At 44.6% G+C, this 11,859-nt stretch overlaps 1 protein-coding gene across 1 annotated transcript; it reads left to right on the forward strand.

The window, feature by feature from the left end:
* The first annotated feature begins 100 nt into the window (after window positions 1-100).
* Window positions 101-11,464, forward strand: CCDC43 (coiled-coil domain containing 43). Its single transcript, XM_085316160.1, has 5 exons — window positions 101-313; window positions 5,343-5,430; window positions 7,577-7,712; window positions 8,386-8,444; window positions 9,966-11,464. The coding sequence occupies exons 1-5, from the start codon at window positions 137-139 to the stop codon at window positions 10,151-10,153; spliced, it is 648 nt and encodes a 215-aa protein (XP_085172286.1). The 5' UTR covers window positions 101-136; the 3' UTR covers window positions 10,154-11,464.
* The last annotated feature ends 395 nt before the right edge of the window (window positions 11,465-11,859 follow it).

The raw sequence follows: 11,859 nt of genomic DNA on the forward strand, positions 1-11,859 counted from the left end.
CCCTCCTCCCCTCCCCCGCCCCTCAGCAGCAGCGRCGCCGCGTTAAGATTGTTCCCAGCGGCCGCCGTAGTGTGGGGGCGTCGCTGCCGCCAGGCTCCGTGCGCGCGCGCGCGGCCTCCCCTTTCCCCCCTCCAAGATGGCGGCGCCCAGCGCGGAGGAGGCGGGTGGTTTCGCGGCCTGGCTGGCGGGGCGGCTGGAGGCGCTGGGGCTGGACCGCGCCGTGTACAGCGCCTACATCCAGGGGCTGCTCCGCGAGGAGGAGAGCGACGAGGAGAGGCTGGAGGCGCTACGCGGCGTGCTGGCCGCCTGCCTGGTGAGGGCGGCGCTAGGCCGCGCCGGGGAGCGGAGAAGGCGGCGGCGGCGGCGGGAGGAATCGGCTGGGCCGGCCGCGCCGCGCTGCTGCTGCCGGGGACGAGTCCGGGGCCTCCCCGGGCTGGYGGCTGCTCTTTCTGGGGAGATCAGTGTGGAAAAGGGGAAGGAGGTAGCTGCAGGCGCTGACTTGTAGGGATGCACACGCCTCCACATGGCTTGTGTCCCCCAGGAGGCCTTTTTTGTGCTGCCGATACTGCTGGGTAGGCAGATAATCGAGTTTCTCTCACTGCCCATGTTCAGCTGTGTTTCTGTTCCGCTCCCCTCAGAGACACACATACCTTTATGATGGCTAAGTCCAGCCSTGGCAAAGCTTGGCTGCTTGTTTGGAAGAGGAGGGTTTTTTGTGCTGAGGGTTTTCAGCTTAGTGTGTGAGCCTGTCAGTCCAAAGTGTGCTTTAAGAGCTGGTTCTTAACACCAAAACCCTTTAAAATGGCTATGTCAGATGGTTACGGTTCTCTTAGCGGGTCTTGTTTGTTGCTGTATCTCCAAGGAGTCCGTCATTTGAATCAGGCTGGAGTTAGTAAGTGAGGGAGAYGCTAAACTTGGTGCCAGCCTTGCTTGGCTAAGAGGCCAGAGCTTTCWGTGATGAGCAGTGTTCATCTCCTCTCACAGACTTTTAGGAAAGAAAGTTATAAGAGAACAAAAAAGACTTTCTTTCTGAGTGTCAGCCATTTTGGGGGCTGTGTGATTTTTTTTTAACTTCATTTGAAGTTTCAAATGTTAAACAGTAAAYACGTACCAATATTAAGGAACAGTCTRTTCATTGGCTATCACCGATTTCCTCCCAACCTGGCAGTCTGGGAGCATAAAACTCAAAAGGAYAAGCTTAGTCATTATATTTTTTTTTAATTTTCACAGGCAACTCTGTCATATAATTCCTTCCATTAAGTAAATGCATGCCATTTTAGAGCGTTTTTTCCTAACGCACAGAACATCTCTTCCTCGCCTTCCATCGTCACTTCTCCAGCCTTGGGCACCAGCAGTGTTTGTGAGAGGTGTGAGTGATTTTCTGAAAGAAGTACAATTGTGCTGCTATGGCTGYGTGCCTTCAGTAGTAGAAAGTGGGGGGAGAAATGAACAGTTAATCCTACTATAGCGGGGCACGTTATGTTGTGATATTTTCCATCTTTATTGCTTACTTCTCTTTTGCTGCCGTCAAAACAATTTTTGAAAACTCCCGTGCAGTTTTCATGTTTATCTAGTTTGGGGCTGTTCTTAATCCCATGCTTGCAGCACGACAATCCTGTTCTCTCCATTTTCTTTTTCATGTCACTGTTGACTCTCTTGTACTGACTTTGCTTCATGTGCAGTTTCTAACTCAAGTTGATTTCCTGACAATTTCTGTAAAATGTTGAATCCTAGGATATGTTTTTTTTTTATTTTCTGATCTGTGATTTTTTTCTTTATTTGTAGCTGTTACTTATTTTTGGTATTGATACTGAAATAATCTTTCATCCACTTTATTCTCTTTGTTCTATATACAAATTTCAGGTCACTTTTTTTTTCTTGACAACCTTGTCTGAAAGAAACTTCAGGCTACCTCTTTACTCGTGTCCCCATTTCCTCAGTCCCAACAGTTTCACTCAAGTTAGTTACCTGAGTAATTTAAACCTGTTGTTTCAAATCAAGAAACTTAGAATCAAGATCTCTTTCTGTTCTTCTATTTAAACCAAGCAGACTTCAGATYACTTGGTCCAAGTGTATTTTCATTCTTCTCTGTGTTTACTAACTTCTAAAATAACATCRTTTCTTATTTGCTTAGGGAGCATTTCATGGAAAACATTTGCCTGTCACATCCACAGCTATCTGAACTTTACCAGTGTTAGTAGTTAATGCTGGGTTGTTCTACAGTCTTGTACATGGGAAGTGAGTGTCGCGTAGTCACAGCAATCACTGAGTGTTGTATTAGAGGTCTCAATCCAGATTGCTGCGAGACAGAAGGGTTATGCAACAAGCATCCTGCACTACGTGACAGAACTTCTCTTCGCGTTCTTCTTTGAAGGTTTAGTTTTATCTAGGCTGCCATATCATGTTTCTTTTCTGTTGCTTCATTCATGTCCACTCATACRCTGCCATCCTGACCTTCTGTTTCTTCCTTTCTGAACACGAGGACTCTTCAGCTTTGAAGTTGTGTTAATGTTTCTTAGTTTGGTCATGTTTCTAGGGTCACCAGAACATCTGATTTTTGTATTCTTCTTTGTTAATAGATCCACCTACATTGATATACCAATACTTGATTTGTTTCTTGTTGCTCAAACCCTGCTTTTAGAGTTCAGGTCTCCCTGTCGTTGGTGTTAGTCTTCTGCATTTCATTTTTCTTCCTACTTATTGCTGTTCCTTTATCATCGCTTACCTGATTTTCTTCTTCCTGCATGATGATACCAAGCATACAAGATAGTGTCTTTCCCAATCTTTTCTACTAGCTTAAGGTTACTAACCATTTTGCCAGCCTTGATTCCAGTGCTCTAGCACTTGGCGGAATCTGTCCATCCAGGAGAGTCGTTTTACTATGAATGTTTCTAGCAGTTAAATATCTTCGTGTCTTCCTTGTCCTTGAACAATGTTGATTTTTATTGTGTTTTTGTAACTTAACCCTGTTTCTGTAAGGGCTGGAAGGGTTCCTCTATCATTTTAAGTTGCGTTTCTTTGCACATCATCTTCATGGTCTTCTGCTCAGCCAGCTCACATTCCTGTGAGGATCTCGGTGTGTCATCTCCCAGCAGGAACATGGTCAGCGGGTTCTTCCAAATCCACCTCTCTTATACTTGATCTTAGCAACCAGTACATCATTCTGTCATCTGCATATACCCTGAAAGCATGTTGACATCTTAAAATGGAGTGTGATATTGGTGTGAATCACAAATGCTTCTTGCTTTTGTTATTTTTTTCTGTTTGCAGATCACTTCCTTGCTCACAGCCTTGAGCATTCTGCATGTTTGTCCTTGTGATGTCTTTGACCTAATGCAGGGACCTCATTCTGATGTGTGTCTGGTCCGGTGCTGTGTTTGAGATCTCAGTGCTCAGCAGCCTTGGGTAATGGTCTTGCTGTCTGTCTGTTCTCCTGTCACCCATCTATTATGTGGAGAAGTTTGTGCATAGGTATTGTAGACTGGGGATGGCACARTTTTACTCCGTGGAGTAATTTTGTTGGAGCAAAAGGTGGAGAGATGTGATACTTCCTTATCTCCTTGTCTGTTCCACATTTATGGAAAACTCAACCTTTTTTTTTCCTGYCCCCCATGCAGAAGAGCTTTGCTCTGCTGGATCAGTAGTGTTTTCATGACTGTGCTAGAATTTGAAAGTGATTTTTAGGTACCTAGTGCCCACATGTTCAAGATGAGCATTGTGAACTTCACAGACTTCTYGTTAAAGAGAGACCTAGGCAGGTTTGGTGGGCTTGTGTCCCAATTACTGAATGCCTAGCTGTAAAAAGTGAGGATAGGCAAAGACAGTTCAGGCTGGGTTATTATGTGTCTGTGTAAGTAATATTTTTTTTTTCTAAACAGAGGCTGTAATGTTGCTTGCTGCTTTTCAGGCAAAGGCAGAATGGGCAGTTGTCATGGGTGGTAAAACAACCCTAGTAAGAGGTGACTGTTGCTTTGCTGCCTAATTTGTCCCTGCTGAAGTCTAGTGCTGCTGACCAAGGGGTGGAAGATGACTGCAAGGAGTTGCAGATGGTGCCTGGATCTGGCCTGAACCACTAGCCACGAAGAGCTGCAGTGTGCTGGGCAGACCTGCAAATGTACAGAGGAAAGGGATGTTTCATAACCTGGATTGGCTTGTACCTGAGGTGTCCCTGATTAGCTTGTTTCCATTTGGTATTAACTCTCCTTGAGCCTGTTTGTACTGTGCTTCTCTGCTGCTGTCTTTTCCCTAATGGATTTACTGTTGTGTGAGCTAGTGCTAATGAGCACATTACACATATAYACCTTTCAAGTCAGCTGCAACTCTTCAGAACACTTTTCCCTTTTATTAGGATCATGTTTCTTGCCTGGATTCAGCTTCAGTAACCTGAACTTCTCAGATACTGAGCTAATCTCTTAGAAACGCTGTGACCACAGGAGCTGAAACGTGGTTGAGTTGTGTGCCATCTGCCCACTGCTGGGATTTAAATTACAGTGTTGGTCGGTTCACTAAGAAGCCGCATGTAGATACTGTGGAGAGACTTAGTCGTACCGGAGCTCCACAAGCGATGGGGTCTGGTGGCGGGTCTGTTGCTAATGGCATGCATTTTCTTTCTTCCTGTGGTTTAAGTTCTTCCTGAGTAATGACTAACAACTTGAATACATTCCTCTGCTTTAGATAGGTCAATGGGGACAAGAATATTTATCTTTTATCTGCTGCTGAGCTAAATCTGCTGATCTAGCAACACCAACCAAAGTGGTTTCAGTTCTGTGCTGGCCCTGACCCGTGTTTTGTTCARTCTGATACATTACCTTGAGTTAGATTGGCTTGGAGGTGGCCTTTGACTGGCTTCTCTGCAGCCTTGCTCAAGAAGAGGTGTGATACTGGGCAGTAGTTGGCTAGARTTAAGATACCTTGGTTACCTTTCTTCAACGTTGTTTTATGTAGRCAGCCTGCCTCTTTAAAACCAGCATGTATCGTTAGAGCTGTATTATGTGCAAAAATAAAATGTCAGGGCAATAGAGCATCTCCTGGYATAGTGCAGAGCTGTTGGATGGCTACCTTGACGTCTTGTGTTCACATTTGTGTAGTGATCGAGGCTGTATCTAGTTTTGAGCTATGTAAACAAGTAAGTGCATCTGATGACTTGTACTGTCCTGCTGCCTCAATTAATAAGAGTCTTATGTATGCATTTAATAAGTAGATTTCATGGAAAAGCTTTATCTCTTGGGTTTACTGCCTGATGCTCAGCTTCTTTGCAGCTGGTGCTTTTTGTATCTGATTCATGCTTGTTTAAAGCAGACTGACTTTGTTCTAAGATTGAGAAGTCTCTTTTCCCTTACTAGGAAGAAGATCTCTTAAACGATGTTTGCAGGGAAGTAGTCGAGAAGTGGTCTGAATCTCAGATTGTTGACGCCAAAGAGAAAAAAGAAGGTAGTGTCACTGCTTGGAGTGTCTTTCCATGTGGTATGAGAACTTTGCAGGGCCTTACTGGAATGAGAACTGTGTGTGCATCCTGCCAGGAGTTAAAACCCATGTTGCTAATGTGTTTGCAGATCTGACTYGCTTCTCATTGCCCTTGCTGCTTATTTACATTTTTTTGTCTTAAAATTTGAAGTGAGGTTGAATAGTTTCACTTCTGGCTTTCCCTAGCATTCTGCTACTCCTTTAAGTTTATAATCCTGCAGAGGAAAAAGTTTAATTTTTTTCTGCAGAAATTTTAAAATTTCCTTTTATATTAAAAAAAGAAAAAGGACGGAATCTCCATTAAAGGATGTAGCTATGGCAGCTAGGTCTCTGATGGTAGATGCAGTTATAACRGTATAAAATGTGTACAGTGCTTCTGTTTGTACTAGTTTGGGAAGCGAGTACTTTTATGCCACTACAGCTGCACCTACAGAGAGCCACTGTGCAGCCCCTTGTGCTTACGCTCACTGCAGGAGAAGGTCCCAGGACACATCAGGAAAGCATCCTTATTTTTCTCTTTCCAAATCTTCTCTTAAACCTGTCCTTTTTTTCCAATAAATGTTTGGGGGGGGGGATAGAGGGAACTTTCAGGCTGCTGCTGCTGCTATACTAATGCTGCTACTTCCACAATAACTTCCATAATCCTGTTTCTTTCTTTGTATCCCGTCTGAATTCATCCCTTGTCTTCACCTGTTGGCTCTGGARCAAAGACCCCCTTCTTGTTCATTAAGGGAAGCTTTTTCTGGTCAGCGAGGAGAGCTCTTGAATGCAGTGAAATCATATGCTGAAAGATTTTGCTGGTTCAACTGATAATCATCTAACATGTTGGTGACAATGTACATCCCATTTGGCTAAATCTGTTTTTTGCTTGCTTTGCATTTTTGTTGTTGTTGCTGTTGATTCTTGTCACTGAGTGATGGTATTCCAGAAGGAGTTCTCCACAGTGAGCCCTTACTAATGACACTTGCATTTATACAGTACTTTTCTTGTCTAAATCGCAAAGCATTTCACAAATGTTGGTGTCACTTAATTCCCCATTATAGATGGGACAGCTGAACTACATGGCAGTTAAGTGGCTTTCCCTGAGAATTCATTGAAGTACTCTACCCTTTGCCTAACCTTGCCTTTGGCCAGAGACAGGAAGAAGTTTTGCTGTTCTTTATATTAAATAAAATAAATCTTTCTTTTAGGAATGAGTGATTGGAATTGCTGGAGTTGCTGCTGGACTCCTCCAGCTCGTAAACCAAGGGTTTTTCTTGTTAGTCCCAGAAGGAAGGTAGCAATATATATCCTTGTATTTATGTTGTTACTGCTGTAAGGATTTAATTACTTCACTATGATTCCATAAAAGAATAAATCCCCGTTGAAGTCAATAGCTACTTGTTCTAACTCCTTGAAAATGTATATTGGGTGTTAGCTCTTGGTAGGAAAGTGTATGAAAGAAAAATCTTGGAGGGAATCTTTTAGCTTTTAAATTAGGCATAAAATCTAAGCCTTATGAAAACCTGACCTTACCAAAGAGGCCCTTGTGTATTGAAAACAAAATCATAACGATAAGTTATCAATCAGCTAAACAAATATTATTTGGTGTCAAAAACAAAATGTCATTTTAAGAAATAGACAGTAGAACTTAATGTTGAAAGGTAAATCAACTGTTTCACTAGGTAGGTAGAAAAGATGGAGTATTAAAACCATGTTAAATTGAAATTCTGAAAATTCAAAGTACTAATCAGTGTAACAGTGCAATTAAACGTACTCAGTATGTTTAACTGGATGAGAATGCATAAAATGAATTTTCCTCAGCTGGAATCTTACTAATGTATACATTAGTTACGAAATTTCCCTTACTCCAGGAAAAACAGCATCTGATCCATGCAGACAGCGTGAGGGAATTCCTGCCTGTGAGGAGAAGGTGGTGTGTCACTTCAGATGCTCTGCTGATCTGAACCACCTCCTCGGTGGCTTGGGCCAGGAGCTGCGGCTCTTCTGTAACTCCTGCTCTCTCGAGCCGCAGATTGAATGTCTCTGGGGACTGCAGATGTGTGAGTCTGTGAGGTCTTCAGTGCCGCATTTGCAGGGATGGACTGATGCTCTTGACTCTTCTCCTTGGCAGATGAGATCCAAGCGATTGCCAGCATGATGGAGAAGCAGGCCAAGATTGTAGTGAAACCAAAGGAGGTGTCTCAGGAAGAGAAGCAAAGGAAAGCTGCCCTCCTGGCCCAGTATGCTAACGTGACAGATGAGGAGGAATATCCTTTTCCTGACCGAGTCAAGACTCACTGCTTTAAAGGAAGATGTTTTATTAAGAATCTTCTGAAGTGCCTTTTCAGTTTTGCAGTAGGTGGTGGGAAGGATTGGAGGGACTTACTGATTTTTTTTTCTCCACAGTGAAATAACTTCCATGCGAAAAAAAAGCTTAGAAGCTCCTAGTTTATGAAGTGCCATGTTCCTCCACCGTTTCCAGACTCTCCACCAGTATGTGCTTGGCTGTGTCTAGGGTTTGTCCAGTCTGGCCATATTGCAGTGGATGAATGTATCACTTCTACTATGCCAGTAACACCCTGTGCGTGGTAGTTCAACATACTGAATTTATCTCTTGCTTTCTGCCAAGGGATCTGTTGAAAAGATCTTTAAAGATGGCACATATAAAGTGGGAGAGTTTAAAATTACCTCTATATAGTGCTGAAGAACAGACTCTTTGGAGATCAGAGTTGAGTAAGAGGAAGTTTTACCTTGCACTTGAGCAGACAGAAGAGTTGAATAGTGAGTTTTATGCTTGCTTGGGCCTTGGTTGTCTGTATCTGTTTTTAATTTTTTTCCCTGTGGCTTAGCAGAATGGTTATTTGCTATGTTTTGAGCTAAGCATGATGGTACAGAGACATGAGTTCATTATTGATGCCCAGATTTCCTTAATTGTCTCACCGGAGAGGATGAACAGGATGGATCCACTGCAACAGCAATAAATATTGGATCAGAAAAATGTATCCTTTAAAATCTCAATCACTTGGGCTTTTCTAGAAGGAAAGCAGCTTCCATGGTGAGTTTCCCATCCTTTCTTCTCCATGTTGGTGCTCAGTGTCTCTTCAGTGGGTCTCTTCTAGGCTGGGTCATTCATTTTTTCCACATAGCCTGACCTTACTCGTAGTGAAAATTAGAGGTTCATCTGCTTTCCTGTTCTCCTTCAACCCTGTCACTTTCTTTCTTTTTCTTTTTTTCTTCCTTCCTTCCTTCCTTTCTTCCTTCTTTTACTCCCTGCAGAGCTTCGCAGAACATGGTGCTACTATGGATAATTCTAAAACATCAGCTTAATACCAAGTGGCTCTGGAGAAGCAAATCATGTCAGGAATTCCTAAAAATGCGATAGAAATAAAATTACCACAAAACTATGTCAGGCCATAGTGCGTGTGAACTCTGATGAACACGGACCAATCATCTCAGGATTTTGTAAACACAGTAGCTTGGGTCATTCCTCAAACTCACCAGCTGACAGGTTTAAGATGGAAACAGTTTTTTGTCACAGGACATAAATGAAATTTGGAACCTAAATTGTTCTCGTCCCTAAATTACTGATAGGAGGAAGAGTCAGATGGGGAGACACCTGCTCTTCCCAAAGCATTTATCGCTCGCCATTACGGGAGAGAGGATGTCAGATTGTGGCGATCTTTGGTGTGAGCTGGCTCATCCATTGCCGTGTCTGCAGCCTTCCTACACGGTGAGCAGGATGGGTAGAGCTGTGCGAGACGATATTGTCCGTGCGATGCCGTTTCTGTTACAGTAAACCTACTGAGGCAACTGTCCTGTGTAGAGCGTGAAGGTATCATCTTGAGATGAGAGCCCGCTGTGGCTCTATGTGGTCACGTACAGGAGGRTGCCGTGTTGCCTGTCGCAGGCACGCGTGTGCTGCTGGTCGAAGTCATCTTAGTCTAGCTAGTGGGGTGCATTGCAGCAATTGGTTGTCAGCTTCTGATCCCTGTGGTGTGGCAGCTCTCATCAGGATGGTGCAGCCTTGTAGCATTGCTGGTGTGCAGGGTTTCTCTTCTCTGCAGAGCTCCTTGGAAGTTAAAGGAGCACTTGGGATGTGTTGGAGGCGAATTATTGCTAGGCTTTAGAGGCAGAACTCTGCCTTGCTCAGGGCAAGCTTGGGTCCTTCAAGATAGAGCCATCGGCAGGGGGCAGGAGACCTTCTGATGTTACCACTGATAGATGTGGCCAAGAAAGCCACACTAATGAGCTGTAATCAGTGCACAGGAATTGGAGGGGGGAGAAATGGGACAGAGCTGATGGAGTAGCTGCCTTTTCCCTTCGCCTGCGAAGGCCGTGCTCTTTTAGCAGCTCTAAGACGCCACACAGCACTGAGTGCTGCCCCTTTGGAAAGCAGATGGGATAAAGCAATCTGTGTGTGCTAAATCCACCGTCTAGTTTACAGGCCCCAGAAATCACCAAAAAGGGGAAGCTGTGTGTGTTCAGACAGAGCACGTTGTCTGTCCTTAACTCACAACCAGCWTTGTTCCGAAACACTAACGTGGAGGATGTCTTGAATGCCAGGAAACTGGAGCGGGAGCTGCTGCGAGATGAGTTCCAGAAGAAAAAAGAGCAAGACAAACTCCAGCGAGAGAAAGATAAGCTTGCCAAGCAAGAGCGGAAGGAAAAGGAGAAGAAAAGGACACAAAAAGGAGAACGGAAGCGATAGCTGTGGTTCCTCAGCTGGACTCTGAAAGGATAATATTAATTATGAATATGGTGTGTGTTTAAAAAGCAACAGAAATTCTGGGCACCTGGCTGGTGAGTGGTTCTTTGGAAGTGTTTCCTCTTACATTTACATAGCAAAAAAGAAATTTCCAACACCTCTTAAACTCCAGATGTGCCATGTGCTTGTGGTGTCAAATGTCCCAGTCAGTTATTGTGGCCAATGTCTGTACCAAAGAATGGTGAAGTGAATATGTCTGTGTTCAAAGTGATCAATCTTACTTCTAACCACTTCAAGCAAAGCAAAATAAGAGGTAGGAAAGGGCTTCCAAAGTGGCTGGGTCCTCATGCTGGCCTAGGATTTGCAGCAATGGCATGTTACAATTTGAGAATAGAGCAAAGCCCTTTTCTGACATGTAATTAAGGACGTGCTGCTACAGGGTGGATGTGAATTTACACTAGCCTTGGAAAATGTATTTGCAAATACGTTTATATACGCTGCCAAGAACAATGCTGTGTTTTTCTTCTGACTGATTTGAAAGAGTAGGGTTTGGCTCTGACCTCGGCAACGGTAAATGCTGTTTACAGCGATGGAAAGGAAATCTTATGAAATATATATGAGTTCTAGCTATGAGACTGCTTCACCCACAGGCCCTTGGTTAGGGAAATGCCACAGTAATTTGAATATCAGAGCAGTAGCAAATTGGTCAAGGCCTAACGCTGTCTTACGGCTTGATTCTGGTAATGGTGCTCCCCGATGTGGAAGAACATCGGCTGTTATTCCTACAGTAGTTGCCAGGGCAAATGCTTTAACGCCGGCTCGGTGCTGAACAGCTGGGGCTGTAACTGATTTGGATGCATTGGGTTTACAAGCAGCTCCACCTCTCACCTGGCACAGCTGCTCGTAGGAGCTGTCCTAGCAGGGCGAAAGCAACAGGGTTGTCTTCTTGCCCGCGGAAGGGCTCGTTCCTTGTGATTTTCAGCCTCCTTCCTGAAAGTCTCACCTGCTTCTGGAAAGGAGAACACTTAACTTCTGCGAACTGCACTTAAAAGAAGACGTGCAAGCGCTTCAGGGAGCGCGGGAGGAACCGGTGTGCCCCGTCCACCTGCTGCTTTGTGCTCTGGCCACTGTATCAGTCTTGGAAGACTCATCTTTGATGACGGGCAGCTCCTGACCAGCTGCTGATGGTAACTGTCCTTATCACCTGCTTTCAGCACGAGTCTGATTAAGGGTTAATGCATCCTGTTTAATTGCTGCAAGTGTGAATAACTGCTTTATCTTTGGACTTGAATAATAAACCTGGTTGGCCAAGAAGTGGTGTTTCTCTCTGTGTCTGAGTAAGCGTCGCGGTTAACGGTTGTGGGGTCTGATGCAGTATACGCCTGCAGAGACTCCCCTGCAGATCCTGCATCCCATTTCTATTGCACTGCAGAAACATTTCAGAGGTCTGGTGTGCTGGTGTCGTGGAGCTGTTGCTCTTCTGTTCACGCCTGTTTTCCTGAGCCTGTGCTGCTGCCTTTCACCTCTTCCCTATGTCCCCGTAGAGAACAAAGTGGCCCTGTAGATGGCCAGTGCTGCTTCTGGGCCAGGCTTATGCTCAGGCCTTGACCCTCTTCCCAGTCCCGAGCATCGCGGTGGATCCTAGCTGCAGTGTTACTTTTGAGGGCGCTTCCCTTGCGTGCAGGCCCACGGCCGCATGGAGAGGCGAG

Source organism: Rhea americana, unplaced genomic scaffold (assembly GCF_003343005.1).
Source record: "Rhea americana isolate MKP2758 unplaced genomic scaffold, rheAme1 scaffold_453, whole genome shotgun sequence".
Lineage (NCBI taxonomy): Eukaryota > Metazoa > Chordata > Aves > Rheiformes > Rheidae > Rhea > Rhea americana.